This window comes from Rhamphochromis longiceps, linkage group LG10, assembly GCF_057381845.1.
Source record: "Rhamphochromis longiceps isolate RC_006_pf linkage group LG10, R_longiceps_female_GT1.1, whole genome shotgun sequence".
Taxonomy (NCBI): Eukaryota; Metazoa; Chordata; class Actinopteri; order Cichliformes; family Cichlidae; genus Rhamphochromis; species Rhamphochromis longiceps.
Genome location: NC_140566.1, coordinates 22,004,381 through 22,026,610, shown reverse-complemented (window position 1 = coordinate 22,026,610; position 22,230 = coordinate 22,004,381). Strand labels below are relative to the sequence as shown.

The 22,230-nt window shown below is 38.7% G+C and overlaps 1 protein-coding gene across 4 annotated transcripts in view; it reads right to left on the bottom strand.

Moving 5' to 3' along the window:
- LOC146660897 (actin-binding LIM protein 3-like) overlaps positions 1 to 22,230 on the bottom strand; it is a 55,547-nt gene that overhangs the window by 2,752 nt on the left and 30,565 nt on the right. For 2 of the 4 annotated variants that reach the window (XM_085420949.1, XM_085420950.1), the window contains 13 exons: positions 22,074 to 22,154; positions 21,350 to 21,511; positions 21,204 to 21,233; positions 20,459 to 20,570; positions 20,124 to 20,225; positions 14,654 to 14,704; positions 9,519 to 9,656; positions 9,303 to 9,367; positions 8,857 to 8,998; positions 5,221 to 5,250; positions 2,109 to 2,167; positions 1,272 to 1,338; positions 23 to 1,140 (listed from right to left, as the gene is read on the bottom strand). In XM_085420949.1, coding sequence (XP_085277075.1) covers positions 1,115 to 1,140; positions 1,272 to 1,338; positions 2,109 to 2,167; positions 5,221 to 5,250; positions 8,857 to 8,998; positions 9,303 to 9,367; positions 9,519 to 9,656; positions 14,654 to 14,704; positions 20,124 to 20,225; positions 20,459 to 20,570; positions 21,204 to 21,233; positions 21,350 to 21,511; positions 22,074 to 22,154 — 1,065 coding nt within the window. In that variant the 3' untranslated portion in view covers positions 23 to 1,114. Of the gene's footprint in view, positions 1 to 22; positions 1,141 to 1,271; positions 1,339 to 2,108; positions 2,168 to 5,220; positions 5,251 to 8,856; positions 8,999 to 9,302; positions 9,368 to 9,518; positions 9,657 to 14,653; positions 14,705 to 20,123; positions 20,226 to 20,458; positions 20,571 to 21,203; positions 21,234 to 21,349; positions 21,512 to 22,073; positions 22,155 to 22,230 lie in introns of those variants that run through there. The other 2 variants (XM_085420952.1, XM_085420951.1) reach the window with 2 other exon arrangements.

Here is a 22,230-nt window from a genome sequence, read left to right as displayed (position 1 = left end):
CCAACAACCCCTAAAACTGTATATGAAGAAAAAAAAAGAACATTAAGTTTATTTTTTCAAATTTGTGATTTCACCAATGAAAATGTTAAGAAATGCTGTTTTTTTCTGGTGTTAATGAAGTTCTCGGTTGATTTTCTTTTTTATCCTAAAATGATGACTTTTAAAGAACAAGTGAGAATTATTTACAATAATTACGCAGCAGAATCAAGTCTACTGATGTCTGTTTCAGCATAATTCTGATCTTCCTGAACTATAAATTATAATCATCTAAATACAAACAAAAATAAAGCTTGAACGGTTTTACTTTACATGTATTTTTAATTCAGTGCCAAAAAGTACAAAAATAAATAGGAGCTTTTTCAGGATACAGCATGTGACACCAACATGTAACATTGTTACATAAAACTAAAAAGAAGAAATATATATTTATTGTGATTATATACAAAATAACTACGCAAACAAGATTTGAGCAACCAAAATTTTCCCTGAAGGTTCTCATCTATAGCAGGTGTTGTGATATCATCATGTTGCCAAGCAACCACCTACCAAGTTAACTGATGCCTTTGTAGTTTATGTGCCTATAACACCTTAAAAGCGTCATATGATTAAAATTTCATGACAATATCATGCAATTTTTTAACCACAAAACTTGAATTATGCATGCTATGTTGAGATACCATGTTGCCTAGCAACTGCCTAAAAAGGAGAAAAACTACAGACCAGACAATACTGGAGAATCGCCATGCACTAGTATATACACAATACATGACTATTATTTATTATTAACTTTCCAATTAGGCAGCTTGATCTTAGAGAGTACTGTCATAGTACTGTCAGCCTGTGTTTACTCATATTCATGAGTACACATATACTTATCTTGCCATAAAAAGACAAGGCTGGTACTGTTAGCTTTTGTTAACGTCTATTTGTGGGTTTGACTTTGCTGTCAGTAAAATGAGTCTGTCACCGTTACAATTTCTCTGGCTGAAGTGGGTGCTACTGAGTGAGATTAATTCATTATTCAGATTAAAGAAGCAACATCATCATTCTTATCCACTGATACAAACCTGTCACTCTTTGCTCAGCAACAGATTTCTTACTTTCTTACTTCTTACTAGCAACTGGATCTTACCTTATATTCTGAAAAGAAGGAGAAAAAAAGGAGTCACTGACAATTGCTGTTCCAACAGTTCTGACTAACATGTGTTAAGGTAGGCAATCGATCAAGAGAAAAACTCAAGTAAGCAGATTGAGCTGAGCAATAGGCTTACCTCTTATCTGCCAATTAACTGCATTAGTGCTGTCATACTGGTAATAATCTCCACCAACACTCCCAGGCTGCCGCAACAGGAAAGTGCATTTTAGGAAAACATGGAATAAAAATACACATTTAATATTTTACAATATTTTAGTGTTTTTTAGTCTAACAGCTTATCACACTAATGTATCGACAGCATCATGCCATTTGTCTCACTTGGCCTTAAGAAGCAACTGATACAAATGGGTTTCAGGTCAGTAGCAAATGAAGGACTTTGCAATGTATTACAGTTTAGCAAATGGCCATGTGTATCTTATTCTCTCTGACTCTTGAGAGGAAACCTACATTCATTATCTGTGGACTGCAATCATCAATTATGGGAACTTGGTTTTTGTCTCCAAACACAAGGCGAGTCATCACACACACACACACACACACACACACACACACACACACACACACACACACACACACACACACACACACACACACACACACACACACTCACTCACTCATCTGGTGTTGCTATCCTCGTGGGGACATCTTATTGACGTAATGCTTTCCCTAGCCGCTTACCCTAACCATCAAAAATAAATGCCTAATCCCAATTGTAACCCTGACACTAAAACCACATTTTGAGTGTGAAAAATGACTTCAACACCGTGGGGACCTGGTTTTTGGTCCCCACGAAGGCTGTTGGTCCCCACCAGTATAGTAAATTTCAGATTTTGGTCCCCACCAAGATAGGAAGAACCGGAACACACACACACACACACACACACACACACACACACACACACACACACACACACACACACACACACACAGCCAAAACCCATTGATTCCTTACCCTGTTCAGTGCATTTCTGCCGTAGCCTGGCAACGAGGCTGATTTGGCAATGTAGGAGTCTGGCAGAACAAACAAAAGCACATAAACAAGCACATGAAGAATGAAAACTGATACCGACACACTTAAATTAGAATCAAGAGTACACTGCCTCTATTGTCTGTGGTGCTTTTGGTTTATTTATTTAATTATTTATTTGGTGGGGGGGGGGGGGGGGGGGGTGTTACTTCACAGCTTCAAAATTTTTAATTTGATTTTGTCAAATACAGCAAGAAATAAACTACAGATACATTTCTGTATCTGATTTTAAGAAAGCTATGGGTTTTGAGCTGTGGGTAAATAGGGGAAAAACATTTTGCTTTTTTTCTGTCAATGAGCAGAAGCTATATTTTGCTGTTTCATCAGGTTTTCTTTCCACTTTTTTTCATGTCTGAAAAGTGATAATCTAATGGTTTTTCTGTCTTATGCTCATTTTTCTATCTAATATCTTTCACCCAACTCTGATCTTGAAACCTCTCATCTCAATAGCTCAAACAGCGAGTTACTGACATGTTGCTGGGAGTTTGGAAAAAGGCCTCCGATCAACTTTCTATCGTTTCATATAAGAATTCAAAGCAGAAGTGCCCTTTTTTCATATATTTGAAATCTCAAGGCTACAACACAATGTCTCAAAGACCCAAGCTGTGATCTGAGATGGCTTTTAAGTTGCAGAAAAGAGTTGCATTACTTCCTTTATACCAACATAGCACCTGTCTTGTAATCAGTGATAACCACTGGTGGCAACCAAGTATCTCTGGGCATCCTCATAGCTGGACTGGCCATCGGGCAGTTGGCGATTTTTTGTTTTTATGGGCCGATCGATTTTTTTTTTTTGGAAGGGTATAAATAATGAAAGGTGTTGGATTGGCCAGTTGGTCATGATCGACTCTGGGCTGGACCAATTACAGCCGAGGAGGTCGGATGCACCCTCCCCCTTGTTTAGCAATCTTATAGATGAACTAAAGAAAATGGAGAACAAAAAAAGGAAAGAAGGTGCAGAAAAAATTAGGGCCAAAAAGAAACGAGCCCTTCAGGCAGACGCTGCCAAATGTGTAAAAATAACTGAATTGTTTGGCGGTAGCTATGGCATAGCTTCCACAGATTTAGCAACATCAGCAAGTGGTGGAGGCCAGCAGGTGGATAAGGGAAAGGGGAGGCAAGAGGAGGAGAGACCGAGGCGGCCGCCGGTCATAGTGGCAGAGGAACTGAACTTCAGGCAAGAAGTTATGACCTGCTGTCTGTGTCATTTATAAACCAAGTTTAGTTGTAGTTTGTTTTCGTTGTGCTGACTTTTTACAGGCGCTTAGAATAACTGGTACTGCGTACTAGCTAGCATGATGGAGTTTATATACTGCTGGGCGGGTGCTATGAAGTTACTGATAGTAAATTTTATTTTATGCTTCAGGTTAGTTTCTCAAACTCCTCAAAATCTTAACAAATTGTGCCAATCCTTACATGTTGCACCAGGCTGATTTATCATCTAAAGTGGAGAAGTCTGTGACAGAGGAGACAGAAGAGCAGCAGAGAGAGATGGAGAGATGACATTTGACATATGTTTCACATATTATAGCCCAACAAGTTACTCATAGCAATTTAAATACCAGCAATCAGTTTTTGGCAGACAATCACTTTTTGGCACAACACCGGCTATTGCAGTTAATAATACAACAGCTTCTTGCCATTTTTTGTGTTTCTTTTTATCGCTGTGTAACTGAGCTCAATTGAAAGCCTGCATGCGCTAGTACCTCTTGCCACAAGTTCCCAGAATCCTTTGCGGTTTTACCCCTGAATGACGTCACATTTTTGGTGGGCCGGTCTCTAGTCAAAATGCCCGGGCCGATTTTTTGTCCCAGTCCAGCCCTGGGCATCCTTGCACTTGTTGTGTGCACTGCTGCAGTGGAAGCAGCAGAGGGCAGTGTAATCCCACTGTTCCTCTCAATTCATTTGGCTTGCCTTTACTTCACTATCACTGTTTCCTGTTCCTGTTCTTCCCCTGTCACTAGATTTTCCCTCCTTTTTTCACTCCTCCCTCTAACTCCTCTGTTCATCCTTCCTCCCTCCTTCTCTCTTTTACTCTGGTGTTGAAAGGAATTAAATTACCCTGTAATGTCAAAGAGCCCTGGCGAAACACCATGATGCAGCAGAATACAGGCTGCTGTGTATTGGCAATGCACAGTATGTGTAAAATACTGAAGTATAATGAGTTTGTCATCTACTACTTTCTTTCTCAACAAGAAATGAGATATAGTCAGTGTTCATCTCAGATATGTACTGCTCTGTTGCCAGCATGAAAACTACTAGCATAAGCATCTCATGTATCACAATTTTTGTTTTGTTGTTCCTTCACTATAATAACTGAATCTTTGAATCTTTATAGCTAACGTTTGGTGTATTTAGTGCACCATCAAAATTACTTTATTGGGCACAAATGCACAGTTTTCAAAAACAAATATGGAAGCCCAGTTCGGACTTTAATGCCTTAAAATTCATTCTAATTTGTGTTGTACAGTTATTTCATTTTTAACCTTAATTTATGTTTTATTCCTTCCTAGTTAAATTTACCCTTTTTAATTTTTCATAGTTATTTCCTATCTTATTCATAGCCTTTTCCTTTTCCTTTTTTTTTCTCTTTAGGTCACGAGCAGTTGTCTAAGCATTTCACTGCATATCGTACTGTGTATGACTGTGTACGTAACAAATAAAATTTGAATTTGAATTTAAAACATAAACAACTATTAAAAGCAGAAGAACAGCATCGGAATTCCCCAAAATCTTTAAAAATATTGTCACATGTAACAAGAGCTTATAGAACAGATCACTGTGGATGATGCAGCTTCTGAAAAAAAAAGAAAAAAAGACAGGCCTTGTTGTCATTCATCTTCCTACCCGTAACTCAAAAGATAGAGGTGTCTGTGCACGTGTCAGTGTGAACTGATAAAAATCTCCTACTTAAAGCTCTGCTGCTGTCACAGCAGAACTAACAGGATGAAGAAGATGAGGGGAAAAGCCGTCTGTCTGTGCCGCGGCTCCCATTGGGATGAACAAGCAGATCAAAACACATTGATGAACCACTCACCGCTGTCAGCGCTGCAGAGGGACCTGGGAGCTGAAAGACAGACAAACAAAGGAGTGGGGAGAGGGGCCATATGAAAATATTGTAATTTCACCAGTTTCATACTGTGAAAATTTTGTCTCAAGCCCCAAAAATGCAGTTTTTTTAAAAATGATTTAGAATAAGAACTTTAGCTCAATAAACACTTTAGTAGAGGGACTTGTTTCCCAGAAAAGAGATGCTAGTAAAGAGAATAAAATACTGCTAAAGAAAAACGGCAAGATGGATTTTGAATCCATCTCCGATTCAGTTAAAACACTGAGGAACAAATCGTGCAGTGATCTGTGGAATCTATTGAGAAAGTTATAGTATGTTATGGGACACAAAGAGAACTTTAGGAGGTCACTGCATCAAATTATCTATCTCCATCTCCCTAGCACAATCTTTTCTTTTCTTCCCGCCTCACATCGTCATTTTCAATCCTTTGTCCAATATATGCACTATTACTCGTCTGCACATGACATCCTACTAAACACACGTAAGAATCCAGGCATTCTGTTGTATATATCTTAAAATACTGAAATTGTTATAGTATTTAGGATATCTACCAAATGAAGAGGACTCCATGTTAATCATAATGCAATGAATTTGAACATTTTAAAAAATAAAACCCATGAAAAATGCATTATATGCACAGTGTGTGAGAACAAAGGCATAGCTGAAGTTAATATTGGGATATTCATTCTCGTCTTTAAAAAGCATTGGCAATCAGCAGATGTTCTTCATCCTGATCCATTAAACTGACTAAAGCTGCAACAATGCTGCTGTCCTTTGTGGACCATGTTGGTCTTTTCGTTTAGTGTGCGCATAAACATGCATATCAGTTGCTGGGACAACATGAACAGATGTCACACTCTGTTAAGTAGGGTTAATAAATCTACCACATAGTAAAAGTATTAGTTTTCAGTGGCGAGGGTATACATATTTAAAAAAGCCAGTTGTTTTGGGAGATGTCTATAAAACATCAGCTGTGTGAGAAAATGTCCCTAAGAAGATCTGCATGCAGGATTAATCACTACCAAGACCTATACATCATTTAAAATATGAAGCACTATGTGCATAGGCATGCAGCACGTTAGATATTTATATGCTTATGGCACGTACCCACTGCACTTATTTCGAATAGAGTTATGCAGTTATTTTTTCTCAAACATAGATAAACAAACAAACAAATAAAAGAAAAAGTTCTTTCCCTTTTTTCCATTTTATTATAATGACTTACTAGCAAAGCTTGCTACTGACTGTTTCTGTCACTATGGTGAAATAATTACAGTGAGATTTTCTTAGTTTCGCATGATCGCGTGCTAGCAATTGCTAATTACAAAGCAAAACTACAGCTGAGGATCTTGTAAAAACATCTTTAAGTCTTTAACTGAACAAATAATCAAAGATAATAATGATTTATTATAAAAAAATAAAAATAAATCAAAAGCACCTTGCGCTTTTACGGCTAGTTTTCTACTAATTTAAATGCAGCTGCTTCTCTAGTATTAGTGCTAAACTTAAGACAGCTGCATCACTGCTGAATATTAATTATTGATCCTGTACACACTTAAGTACATTTGAATGATTATGCAATCACTTAACAATCTACAATCAATGACTCTGAAGGCTGAATCAGAATAAAACAAAACAACTGCAATGCTCAGTTGTTAAGCTTTGACCTGATGACTTAAGGTCATCTCTGAGAATGATATAAATGTGTTTACCAGCTGTCATCCTCTGGTGAACACATTTATATGTGAAATTGTCATGGCCATACCACCATGCTGAGATATATTAGACCGAAGTGATTGACTAACTAACTGATGGACAGATACTGCCATCCTTAGGGTCACGCTGCTAGCGTGGATAAAAATGGTCCGAATCAATTCAGTGAGAGGAAGTCACCAAGCATGTCAGTCAGTTTGTAGCAGTACATTCCATTTCTGAAAAATGGTGAACATCCCATTTTGGAATTAGCTTCCTCTGAAGAACAGATGAGTGCGCCTGTCAGGATTTTCTAATCAGTGTAATAACAGCAAGCACCATAAACCCATAGTGATTACACAGCACTGAGCACCCACATTATTCATACCTCTATCTCTCTCCGTGACCTCCCTGTGGACAGAGCTCATTTCCCTCTTTTTCCACCGCTCTCTGACCCTGATTTACTTCTAAGGCTTCATGTCGTACATCTTCTCTCAACAGCTCCAAATTGCCTTAGCTTCTGATTCTCTCTCTCACCCTTATATCTATACACTTTCTATAGTGTTCACTCTTTGTTCCGCTTTAACAGGCTTCCTTTTATTCCTGCTGGACCCCCAGCACAACACAACACAACGCACGCTTTCTTTGCCTTTCTCCAAATCTCTCCATCTTTGTCTCACGTTATCTGCTGAACACAATGAGGAATGGGATCAATTAAAGAGTTAACACAGAAGCGGGAAAACCCCACCTGCTCAGGCTCGGTCAGCAAACAGTACAACACCCAACACTGTTCCAGCTATAAAGGAAACTACATTTATTTCCTAACATCTAACCTTCAGTCACTGCATCCTAATCAGAATTAGCCCAAACCAAAACTAATGTTGTTTTAGCTACTAAAGCCTCAAACCTTTTAAACATTAAATAAATAAATAAAATACTTCAGGGACTGGGAATATATCCATAAGCCATGCAAACTTAACATCATTAACCTTTCACCAGAAGAGAGACAGAAAGGACGTAGCCAGGCTAGCTACTATTTGAAGCTAAAATTCTTTATGAACACCAGCATGCTAACATGGTCACACTGATAATGCTAACATGCAAACGTTTAATATTTTATTACTATATAAATCATATGGGAAACAGAAGATAAAACAATGGAGTCCAGTAAATACTGAGATACTTTAGAGAGATGGTTTATCCCGTAGACAGGGAGATATTTTTCCAATATTTGGAACAAATGAGGGAACAACCAATAGACAGACTTTCGCTACTTAACCAGATAAAAGGGGTGTTTGTAGCATTGCCATAAAAACAGTCTGTTGTGGCTCCTTTTCCTGTCTTTTTAAGTAAGCTTTCTTCTCATTAGCTGTCCCGCAAAAACAAACCGTTTGAACAACGGATGACTTAGGCTGCGCTGCTCACAGTCCTGTGTGCCTGAGATGACCATATAAGGGATATTTGCTCTCAGTGATGTCATATGAAAATACGAGTATAAAAAACTGTGCATTTAGAGCCATCTGAAGCCTGTGTTGACCTCATTATTTCAAACTTTAGCCACGTTTAATGTGAGCATTCACCAGTGTAACAGTATTTATATATATACACCATAAAATAAGAAAAAAGCAGAATACATCCACTTGAATATTTCTGCTTTACTCCAGCTAATCAACTTATAGCCATGGCACCACCTCTTAAAATCATCAGACTTAGTTTGTTTTTTCTATAATGAATTACAATATAGACTTTTACTAATATATCTGCAAAAAATCCCACATCAAATTCATCATACTAAAGACAAGATTACGAGCCTAACCTACTGTCATGTGACAATGCATGGTAAATAAAGTTGATCAGCTTACTGGCATATTCAAGATGTAAATAAACACATGTACACACACACACACTTACAGCCATTAAGGGAGCTGTATCCCAGATTGCTCAGCGCCTCCTTGCTGCTACAGCGGGAGCTGTGTCTGCTACCCCACTGGTCATTGTCGTGACAACCTGCTCGTGCCTTCATCTCCTCCTTCAGGATCAATCTGCCAATTCCCTGCATGGAGTGAAGGAAAGTAGAGCAGAGGGGAGGAACAAAGAGAGATGGGAAAACAAGGTGGAACAAAAGGACAGATAGATGGAGTAATAAGAGTTGATTGAGTGGGATGGGTGCATGAGTTGACAGATGGTGATGGAATAATGCAGGATAAAGGATGTGAGGACAGAAGAAGAGAGGAGTACAGGGGCATCACTTTGTATCATGTCAAGTGAGGCTGGAAAGAAGCATTTAATTAACTGGTTCATTAAATATTAACCCTCACTTAAAATATAACAGGAAGAAGCAACAGATGTATTTTTACCCTGTTTATATTATGATTCAGTCCATCCTCCTCTCCTCCAGATGAAAACCTCCTCACCCTGGAGACTAGACAGAGAGATGGAGGAAATGAAAGGTAACAGGGAGCAAGTGAGAAGACTGAAAAAGTGAACATCAAAGTGAAAAAACTGTCACTTGGCTCTCTGGGTTCAGTTTGTGTATAGCAGTAAAACATGCTGTTAAGTAGAAGGTGCTTTACCTTTTGGAGAGCCAGTATATGGGTAGTAGTTGGAGTTCGGGTGATAAATGCTGTTACAGTTTGAGGTGGAAAGGCGATTTGAATTGGTGAGATTGTCATTGGTCCTACTCTTATTGGCTGTTGGAGAGGCTGATATTTCTGACAGGAAGATAATTAGAGAAGCTGTTGAGGGTATTTTTTTAAATTTATTGTTAAAGACACACTTTGAACATTTGATTTGTGACAGAAAATCTTTTTGTCCTAGGATCTTGTGCTGAATTTCATGCTAGAAATAACAACAAAACAACCAGAAGTGAAACGTCTATATGGGTAGAAAGCCTTAAAGATGTTCTTGTTTAATGAAAGTGTCTTTTTTCCCCCCCTCCCATTGTTGGCTTTAAAATGATTTTCTGACCAACGTGTTTGCTGATGCGTGACTGCAAGAGAAACAAGACAGATGAAGTAGTGCATATATTTACAGAGAGGGGAGAGAGCACAGTATGTGAGAGGAAAGGAGGAGAAGAGGGGAGACGCATCAAAAACAGGGGAATGGAAAATCGAAAAGAGGTCAGAGACAATGGGAGGGGGTGTGATACAAAACTTCAAGCAGGCGATAATGCTGACTCTGAATAAAAAATATGAACAGAATGAAACACTTTAAGGTATTATACAAGTGTGTAAAGTTTCTGTTAGGGCTGAAATCTCACAAGAAGTAATTAAGAAAAATGCCAGCAAACAGAAAAACACTGTAAAAGCACACAAACCACAATGGAAACAGGAAATCACAAAACACAATGGAGTGTTTTTGGAAGACAGTAATGTGACAGCACAGCTGCACACGTGACAGAAACTAAACCACAAATGACTGTAGAAAAGATGTGAAAAAGACACACGCATGGTGTTTTTTTTTAATCAGATGATTCATATAACACTGTAGATTCATGTTTGCTATTAACTGCTAGTTTGTCACTTCTGCAGCTGGTCCATCACACTGTTGTTTCCCCAAACGGCCCTTGTCTTTTGTGTGCTTTTTGAGCATTTTTCTATTTGCTGGTGTTTTCTTAAGACGCAGTGCATTTGTACCTTCAGGGCCACTGTAAACTAATCATGTGTATACATGAATGGCATTTTTCTTCTTTGAAGGACAAATAAAATCCATCTGTTTGTGCGTATTTGTTATCATTTTTGTATTGTGATGTTTTTTTTTTAATTTAATTTGAGTATTCATTTAACTTAAGCATTTGATCAAGTGCAATATGGCTCCACCTCACCCCCATTTTTAGTATCATTTTACATCTAAAACTGATGCTACCTTTCAGATGCACCAAAACAGATGCAATGTATTTTTGGCCTGACTTAGATCATTTGATACAGCTGGAGCTGCTAAAACATTTTATTTGTGATTCCTTCTGTGGTATATCTAGATGTGGTAGATGACATGTGAGGAAATAGATGAAATAGTGTTATTGCATAGTGTTATAGGCAGACGTGCAGCCACATCTGCCTATAACACATTATGGTATCAATGTATCGTATATACACCTGATTATGGTATTTTGCCTTAATATGAAATCTGCTCTATACATGATTAATGGTGTAAATGTAAATCCACATCCACACAGCCCAGTTTGCAGACTGCCCAACAGGAGAGAGAGAGGCTTGTCAGCACTTTGTGGCGCAATGTAAATCATGCAGAGGTCTTTCAGAAGAACTGTAACTCTGTTGGACCTGCCATGTGAGCACAGATAGATCATCTAGACACTATTTGGCACTGCTTCTCTCAGTTCCACCAGCGGAATCTGTAATCACAGGTTTGATGTGGCTGTATCAAAACTGCGATCAAACTTTACATCCACCTCAAGTTTGCATACCTTTATAGTTGAGCCAAGTAACCTTAAAGCAACTTTATCAACATGATGTATGGGGAATGCTACTGTCATAATTAGGAATGCACCAATCCATCAGCTCTGACTGTGATTTAGTATGTGCATTTTTCCAAAAGTCTCATGAGGTAGCATTTGGCTAGAACGCTAAAAAACTGAGCAGGCTAGTCAGTGTGACTGGGTGATACAAGATTCAGTCATATTAAGGTCAATCTGGGAACTCACTGAATGGTCTTCTGACTTATGAGATATTTGGTCATACAGAGAAAGGGGCTGGCAGAAATCAACCTACATAGAAGCTACGGAGAGGCATTTGCATTCAGTTCTCCAAACAGTCAACAGCTCATATCTTAAAATTGATGCGGTTATGTTCAACTCCAGTGTCGATTGTTTGAAAAATTGAGCTGCTCAGGAAAGGGAGTGACGCTGGAACTCATCTTGAAGATGAAGAAGCGCAAAAGGAAATATGGAAAAAGCATAGTTTTGCATTTTATAAAGTTTATGGCTCTCTGAATTTTATATTTTAAGTAAGTTTTTGAGCTTTTAGTCTTGAGTTGTGGTTACTTTTTATAATCTGAGGTCTGTTTATATCTTGAGTTTCTTAAGTCTTCTTAAGTTTCCGTCTCCGTCCCCCAGTTGTTAGCAGAGATGGGCGGTAACGCATTATTTCCATACATACATACATACATACATACTGCCATACCATACTCCTTCCATTTCTGAATGATCGCTTGAACAGTGCTCTGTGGGATGTTCAAGGCTTGGGAAATCTTTTTGTAGCCTAAGCCTGCTTTGAATTTCTCACTAACTTTATCCCTGACCTGTCTGGTGTGTTCTTTGGACTTCATGGTGTTGTTGCTCCCAATATTCTCTTAGACAACCTCTGAGGCGTCACAGAGCAGCTGTATTTGTACTGACATTAGATTACACACAGGTGCACTCTATTTAGTCATTAGCACTCATCAGGCAATGTCTATGGACAACTGACTGCACTCAGACCAAAGGGGGCTGAATAATTACGCACACCCCAATTTGCAGTTATTTATTTGTAAAAAATGTTCGGAATCATGTATGATTTTCGTTCCACTTCTCACGTGTACACCGCTTTGTGTTGGTCTTTCACGTGGAATTCCAATAAAATTGATTCATGTTTGTGGCTGCAATGTGACAAAATGTGGAAAAGTTCAAGGGGGCCGAATACTTTTACAAGCCACTGTAGATTATGTTCACCTGTGTCTCATTTCCCTCAGCTGTGTTCACTTCAGCTAATCCCCCCCCCCCTTGTGTATATATAATGGCATCTTTCTGTCAGTCCTTGTACAGTGTCTGTTATTGTGTCTTCTGTGCCTAAATTGTTGGATTCCTGTATAGTCCTTAATATTTATAGTTTGTACTTTTCAACCTATTTAAGTAAAGGTGTGTTTTCAATTTATGCTGCTGCCTTAAGAGTCTCCATATGAGTCCTCCTCCAACAGATACATGACAGCAAAACTGAGAAGCACAGACAATGGCTGCAGTGGTGGTGTAACAGATTGGCTATTTTTACTGTTTTTAATATTTTTAGTTTCTCCAGCCTCATCTGTTCTTCTGCCTCTGGCATCATATTTAATCTTTACTCTGTATTATTTGTCTCTTGGTCACTTCTTTTTGATATGAAGTGAAGGTTAGTTTCTCATGTCTCTTTTTATGGATAATAATCAAGTAGTCCTAAAATTGACTCCTCCTTCCTTTTACCTGATTTTGATGGAAAACATCAAGGAAAGGTGTCCAGAAGAACTTATAAGGAAACAGGAAAAGGAAAGCTTTTTACTCAGAGAATCTGAATGCACATATTTGTAAATGGTGTACCATGTTAAAACTACAATGTCCCATAGCTGGACTAAATTACTAAATTACAAGAAGAACTAGTAAAAAAGGCTGAAATTCTATAAAATTAAATGAATCTTATTTTATTATTTTTTTCCTGCCTAACCAATGATACAGTAACTCTTATCCTACCTACTGTTGAAATTTTCTGTGACCGAAGTAAAATTCCCTCCATCAACAACTTAGGCTGGAGCCTTTCCCAGCTAGCCCCGAGTAAAAATGTATATCATATGATGATGATCAATCTAAAGGGTGGCAATACAACCACAGACATGACTCATGTATATCTTAAACACACTTTGATATAGTTCATATAAGTGAAATTAGTGATTGAATTGACTCAAAAATGAGAAACACACACTTAGTGTTAACATTTATGTGACCAAAATCACCATCAGTTTGGTTTAGGCCTAAATCACAGTCATTGTTTTGGTGAACAGTTGGATGGTTTGTTGCACGTAATAAAGGAAGGGTCTTTTCTTAGCAGGTGGAGAATTTGATTTGTTATTATGGCTGCCATACAGATACTTCCGGGTCACTTCTATTTGTTAGAAACCTTCCTAAGCAACATTAACTGCACAACCACACCTCTAATTTTATTTCATGGTCTTTTTCTCTGCTGTGACTATCTGCCAAATTATTGCTTTCACCTGTGCCTTGTTCCCACCTGTGCTTTACCTCCAGTCACCCCTCTGTGTGTGTGTGTGTGTGTGTGTGTGTGTGTGTGTGTGTGTGTGTGTGTGCGTGGTCCCGTATTGTCCCCTTTGTCAGTTTGTCGGTTTACCCCAAGAGGTGCTTTGCTTTGTGTCTGCCATCTTGCTTTATGTTGGGTTCATTTCTTGTAGTTTTATCATTTTTCACTATGAAATTGCATTTTAAACATGTATTTCTTAGGCTTTTCATAGACCGTTTACCCCATTCCAACCAAAGCCTACTTAACAGGGACAAGTGATCAGTACCCAAAGGCCATCAACCTTTCTAGTTTCAGAAGGTGAAACTTATCTAGTGGACAACTGACAAGAGCTGAAAAATTGGGGAACAAAATTAGAGTTAATTCACACCATAAACTTTTTAACTGAACGGGATGGGTCAAACTGCAGCTACTTTAAGGCTGTGTAAGGGTCCAGAAGAAATTCTTTCATTTATTCTGAGTGTTTCCATGTTGAGAAAATCCTAAGAAGACTGAATCTAATCAGAGGTAGCAGATTACAGACAACAAAGAAGTGTGTCCATAAATCTATACTGCAGCTTTAACTCAGATCTTTTCTGTAACTGGTTCTTTAAATCAGACACACAGAACTATCACACTAAGACTATGCTACAATGAACACAAGAATCAACTAACTGGACAGATACACAGCCCCAAAAAAGGTTTTGAAATCACAAAAATTTGACCAATTAACCAACCTTCTCTCTTGTAGATGGGTGGTTTTCTATAGATGTTAGTTTCTTCAGAAGCTGAGAACAAAAGAGAGTCAGTTGGTGAGAAAAAGCAAAATAAACATTCAGAGAAGAGGAGAACTTTGACCTTTAACTAATTCTTTAATAAACCAATTTCTTTGTACAATTAGACAGATACTTTATTGATCCCACAAAGGAAAGCTACTGTACATATTTACAACCCCAACCTGTACATAGTGTGGCTACAACACATAAATATGTTCAGAAAGTGAGATCAAGTGATCCACAAGTTACTCTGCAGAGGACATTTCTATCACTCCAAAATCGATACAATCATCCACATGAACTCTATTCAGAGAAAAGCAACCACCGGACTCTGCCCACCTTCACACAGAGGTGACAACAGAAATGCACATCTGAGCCAGTGATATCCTCCCAAGAAAAAGTTAGCCAGTCCTATTTGTATTTCCTTTAAAAGTGTACTTGAAGGTTCAACAACAGTCAAGTGGCAACAAAATAATTCACAACCAAATACCTCATCCTATAGTCAAACTGTTGCTAGATGGTTTGGGCAATGATTTTTCTCCTCAGAACCCTGTCAGTTTCTTTTCAGAATATAATTTTTCCAAAAACACAATTTTTTTTCATCCCTTTCTGCTCCAGTGCATCCTAGATGGAAGTGCCAGCTGCCATTTACATCTCGAGCCTTCTTCAACCAGTTAACTCTTGGAAAGGGTGTGCTCACATATTTTAGTGGTGTTTTATACGATCATGTGCAGAATTGTTATGACGAGTAATCAACACAGCTGCATCATCAGCATAAGCAGGCACATTAGTTCATGTACGTGAAACTGCAGCAAAGGTTAAACCTGTGAGACCCCATCTAAGCTGATTTAAAAGGCAACAGCATATGGCTGACCACATAGGGGCCAACCCTGCCTAATGCCTCTTTGTACAGTGACGTAGCTGCTAAGTCCTCTTATTTTCAACAATATAGCAGTATTTGAATACAACAGCTTATCCCATGAAATAGCATCTGCAACAAAGATGATCTGCTTTTTCTTCCTCTAGACACAAAGGCCTAAATTGTCCAATAGTGCGAGTTATTGAAAGTCTGAATATAATGAATAATGGCTTCCAGACCATCCTTAAATGTATTTAAAAGATTCAGCTATTTTTATAGTTTGTACAGTGAAGTGAAGCTGGTCTCTGATTTCTTAGCAAACCCTAACATCTCTCTCTCCTTTTTTTTGTTGCCTATAGGGCTCTTCAGGGAGTCACAACTGAGCTGCTGAATGGTAGTAAAAAAAGTCTTCTCAAAGGAAAGTTCAACTTCAGTGTAGGTAATCCCTCCATCTACATGACTGGCATCCATTCAATTCAGTTCTATTTTACTTAAATAGTGCCAAATCACAAGAAGAGTCGCCTCAAGGCACGTTGTATTGTAAGGTAAAGAGTCTACAATAATACAGAAAAAAACCCAACAATCAAACAAGTGCTTGCTTTGACCAAGCACTTGGTGACAGTTTCTAGTCTTGCCCACTTAAAATGGGTTGTATGTGGCCCATGATGTAAAATGAATCTGACATCTCTGATCTATATCATTAGCAAAGATTCTAATCAAGAACCTCGTTGCCTTTCATGTGAGATTTCTTTCCTGTCTCCTAGCTTTTTGCAATTCTTATTACTGATGACGATGTTGTGTTTCTTACCAACTCCCAATGTTGAAATAATGATATTAGTGATCTTTTCTTAATCTCCACTGACTTCAGAAAGACTGACAGGAGGGGTCTGCTTCTGAATGTTAATTTGCCACAGTTGGTGCTGAAGGTGTCTTCTGTAGCTGTATGGTGATCTGAAAAATCATTAGGGTGACATCATGGCCCTAATGTGCAATGTTGAGTGCAGAGCTGTGAATGGCACACTTGAATTACAAAGCAAGATTTTTATTCAGGGTAAAATCAAAGTCCAAAATGTTAAAAATCCATAATGTGGCATTAACAGAAATCCAAAATAAAAAACGTAAGCAAAGGAAAACAGGAGACCAAAGAAGGTGCACACAGGAAGAAAGGGAACAGGAATATACCATATGTTGTGAACACTGATGGTGGGGAACGAGGTACAGGTGAGAACATACAGGAAGTAAACCTAAAACATATGCTTTTATAACACAAACCCAAGCTCAAAACTACTGACTAGACCTCCAAATCAATGACATTTTCTTCTCACAACACTGAGGTCATTTTCCTTCACCACACTTGACAAAGGTGAAACGAAGGTAGGTCGGATACGTTTGCCTTGACAGAAATGCTGATTATCAGAACTATAGTCATCAGTAATAATTTTTTTTACAGAAGTCTAGAATTTGCTCAGATGCAGGGAGGGGAAAAATGTATTTCCACATTATGTCAACCATCATCCACCATTTTTTCATCTTTAATCTCATACAACTGAAGCTGAACCTGCTGCATCACCTGCCACAGCGACACTTCCTCCTTCAATTTTTTTTCATTAGTTGCACTATTTGTGTTGTTAGCATCACTTGCTTTTCCCCAGAGAGGGACACCATTTCTGGGGAGAACACCAGTACCTCAATGCATAGCTTTACACCAACAATTAATGAGATAATTAATTAAATTAACCTCACATTTCTTTAAAGATATCATGCAAACTGTATATAAAGGTAAAACTATACCAATCACCTTCCCGTACAAAATCCCAGTATGCAGTGCACAGAGGAGAGCGGAGGAGTTAAATATTCTGGCTTTCCTTGTTTAACCTCCCCCACCGAATTAGTTGTATACATTTACAGTCTTAAGCACGACAGAAGCTGACAGAACAGGTGATAAACTGGTACTGCAGAGGTGCTGCCTTGCATCCAGACAACCTGACTAACATGCCGAGGTTGATTAATACAGCTTCCCAGGCTTAATACAGGAAAGAAAAGCAGGCGGCACAAGAATAAAGATGAGGGTGGAGAGCAATTAAAGTTGATCCAAATTAAAAAGAAAAAACTAAGAAGAGACAAGAACAGGAAAGCGCCACAACAACATGCCACAGTAAACTATAAATGCCTTTAAGCCTTTAATACAACAATAAATAATGAAAAAAACAGAAAACATTTCCATTCACACTGTGTGCCACAAATGCAACCAAGTTTGCAACCTTATTTGTATGCACTAAATGTGTATGCACATGACACTCTGAGACACTTTGAATAAAAGCATCCAGCAGATACATTTCGTACTCTGTTGAAAGTAAGCAGGAAATGCTGTTTCAGGGCTGGCGAGAGGAAAAAAAGCTTGAGGAAACACAAATTGAGAAATGGAGTGGGGGCAGGAAGAGGGAATGATGGAGGGAAATCAAATATGCAGCTCATATTGAGAAGAAGAGGCCTTTTATAGTGAAGGGAGCAAAGACAGAGTGAAGCATTCAGAGAGGAGAGAGGCGTTAAGTTGTTAAAGTGGAGGGTTGATGGGCTCTTAAAATAAAATTAACCGATATTTGTTGCAAGATGACAGTACTAAAGTACTCGTATGTTACACAAAAGCTGCAAATGAGAAAGACAAAATAGACAAAGAGTGCCCATTGGTCAATGAGAGAGGAGGATTAATACATTGTATGGTTGTTAAAACATCAATGAAATAAGGACAAAGGCAAAAGGATAAAAGAAAATAAAAAAAGATGAAAATGAATGAATTACAGAAAAACTTTTGTTCCTCTTTCTAGATGATGATGGATGGATCGTGCTCATTAGTAATTAATATCTCAAATTACTTTTTTGTGACTCATTTTTTAGGGGGGTAGATAAATTGGAACCAGCAAGAAGACTGTTCTTCCATCACAATAATTACTCAATATTCAAATTTACTCTTTAGTTACAGTCATGGTAAAAAGAAAGTAAATCCTGAATTTTAAGGTTTTTACTATCACGACATTATAACAAAAAAAAAAAAAAAGAACATTAACAAAAACAAAAATAGTGCTACCCCCTCAGCCTCCTAGATACAGCTATACACCTATCTGAAACTCCTATGTCACTTATCATATTCACAAACTTGGGCGTCGATGTCGCCTACCCGCCCCCTCACCCATGGATCCCCTGAAATCTGTCACCACAAATCAATAAATATATAAAATTACAGAAAAGGTCTTGTAGCTCAATTTTGATAGTAGATAGTGGAAAAAACAGTACATTTTCTGTGTTTTATTATCAATTACTTAACTACTTGTTGTAGTACTAATGGAAATGTAGGAGATATTTATTGAGAGGAAAAACTTTAAAAGTTATGAAAATACAGTTAAAAGTCCAAAAGCAATCCCCTCCTTCACAAAGGAGGAGATTCAAAGCCGTCCAGTGGACCGGATTGGAGTCTTTCCTGGGCCGATTCTGGCCCCAGGCCTTATGTTTGACACCCACGGTCTAGAGCATTCAGATGTATTAACACAATGGCAAAAAAGATAACAGAAGTGCCAGGAAAAAGCTGATTATTTCTAAATATTAATATTATACCATGGCTCAGGTTTGCAAAGGTGAATCTGGAAAACCCTCAATACCTTTGGAACAATGGCTTTTGGACAGATGAGACTAAACTGTGGGTATTTGGCTATAGTGCACATAATGCACCATGTTTGGTAAAAATCAAACACAGCATACCAACTGTCAAGCACAGTGGTAGAGGGGTGATGATTTGGGTTTGTTTTGCAGCCACTGGACCTGGGAACCTTGAACTCCTCTGACAGCTAACGCTTGAGAGAAATTTGGTCATGCACCAGGACAATAAACGAGCACAGCAGAAAATATATGAGAGGATGGTTGAAAAAGAAAAGAATCTAGGTTGCTTTGGCCAAGACAAAGTCCAGACCTCAACCTGAATAAAATGCTGTGGTGGGACTTTCAAAGAGCTGTCCATGAATGAATGCCCACAAACTTCAATGAACTGAGGCAACGCTGTCAAGCAGAGTGAGCAGAAATTCCTCTACAATGATGTGAGAGATGAATAATGTTGTATAGAAAATGTTTACTTCAATTTACTAACGGTGATTCTACAAGCGACTGAATCATGGACCGTATTTTCTCTTTCACACACAGCTTCTACATTTTGGCTCAGCTGTTGTTAGTTAGTTGCTTGTTGTCCATCTGAGGTTGTATTTACCTCATTCTAACACCTGCTCAGGACCACCTTGTTTTTTATTATGTCCTCATATGTAAAACCTTAGACTTGAGACAGTGTACTTTTTTGCCATGACTATAAAGGATTTTTTTATTTCAAAAATGACAACAAAATATCAAATTATTATTTTAATCCAATTAAAACCTGTGTGCATGAATGCAGGAGAACAGCTGCTATAGCTGATATATAGTAATAACAAATGAGGTCCATCAGTGAACTGTGGATTAGTTTTGGTCTGACGTGGTGAAGTTTTGGTTAGTTAACAGGTTAGGGTCAGGGCTACATACACAGTAACGGCCTACCTGGCACATGGAAATGCTTGGGGCCTTGGAAGGTGTTGGTGGGTGTAGCACACCTGGGCTCTGGCTGACTATAATAAGGAGAACTCCTGCCACTTTCACTGCCTGCACTCAGCCCAGCCAATCACAATGAGAGAAACCAAAGCATCAATGACCCACATCCACAAACAGTAAGACAGACAGGGTATTGAAAGATACACTGACAAATAACCCGATGGATTACATGTGCATGCAAATGTGAGTTGCACCCACACAAAGACTTTCTATCCAGCTATTTTTCTCTGTGTGTGCGTGTGTGTGTGTGTGTGTGTGTGTCTTTGCTTGAGTGGGAGTATTACCAGGGACATAATAATGCAGTGGGGAGCCTCCGTGACGACTGTGTGCAGGTGAGTCGGTATAGGGGGAGCTGGAGGAACGTCTTGTTCTTAACTCCATGCCATCCAAGAGATCCTGAAAGGAAAGGCTGCTTTAGAGGCTGTCTGAGTAATGTGCTTTAATTTACTAAAGGCAGTAAAGTAGACCACAAGGTTACTTCCACAACACAGTTTTAATCATGCTGACAGCAGTTTATTAACCTACATGGTGTGTATGCTGCTAGCAGTCCTAGTGCACAAACATGTGCAGATGTAGTCTAAACACAGACAGTGAAGACTATCACGGTGCCGTTACAATGATGGCACAAATTAAAGAAATACTTGGATGGTTACTTTCCTTCATGCCAAGACTGAAACAATAATATTAGCATATAAATAGATGCGCATTAAATATGAAAGTGGTTAGGTTAGCGTAGCATGTAGACTGGAATCAGAGGAAGCATGCAGCCTGATGGGAACAAAATCCACCTACCAGCACTTCTAAAGTTTACTAATTAAGATGGTATATCTCAAGGGTACAAAATTATGTCCCAAAATATCAAACTATGTCTTTTTGTATTCAAATGTTGCCGGTGTTTGATATCACTCAACTTTACTGTTTTGAGTTCTAAAATTAAAACCGGTTACATCTATTTTCTTTTTGTATTTAATACTTTAGAGTAAGGATTACCTTCTCAACCATTACACAAAGAGGTGGGGGAGTACTTACATGAGAGTATGGTGATAAGGAGCCCAATGACTGAATATGAGGAGAAATAAAAGATATTTGTTACTGTTCATTATTCTTAATACCTTATGGTCAATTTATTTTTACCGGAAGAAATTCAAATAGTGAGTTTGTGTGTGTGTGACTACCTGCCTACGGTTGCATCTCTCCAAAGTGTCATCTGAGAGGTGCGTCTGTGCATGGTCGGCCTGATAAGGAATAATGTCGGGCCGCTGAATGTCATATATGGCTTTAACCCTGGGAAGTGCTGCCACCTGCTTATATTCCAAAACATCCCCATCACCCTTAGCCTGTTAGAGAGAGACAGGTAGACAGGGATACACATTAAATGAAGACCAAACCATAAGTAGAAGACTGGCTGTAAACAGCCAATCTCGATCACCAACAGAAGAGGCACCCAAATTCTTGCATAGAAAATCACACATATGGTAGCATACAGGAAGGGAAATGAGGCAATGGTAAACATTCAGGTGAGCAGGTTAAACTGAAATCTTTGATGGGCCAGTAAAAATTTAAACATGACATTAAACGATCTAAGATAGAGCTAAAAAGTGTGCACCGTAAGACAATAACTCTGGATAGGAAACTAAAGGGCTTAAGATAAAAGCCTGCTTATTATAAAAGGCATATTAAGGCTTTAGTAGTCTGGCAATTTGCTTTTAGTAGGCATACAGTAAGGCAGGGAGAGGCAACAGACAGACAAGAAGTCTGCTGAGAGACTGATAGCACAGACCGCCTGAGCTTTAAGGGTCTCTTTTGTGCTTCTGTCTATGCTGGTTATGTTTGAGTGACAGATGTGACTGTGACAGCTGAGGGCGCAACCATGGCGTAGCCATGGTGACGGTTACTCACACAGATGAGCCGGTGAGGAGAGCCAAGGAGAGGAGAGGAGCCTGGAGGAGAAATGGATGCTGTCTCGGAGGTACGTCTCAGCTGGTGGGACAAATGTCAGTGAGAGCAAGAAGGTGAATAAAGTTAGCTTAAATACAACAGTGAGCGCAGAAAAGTA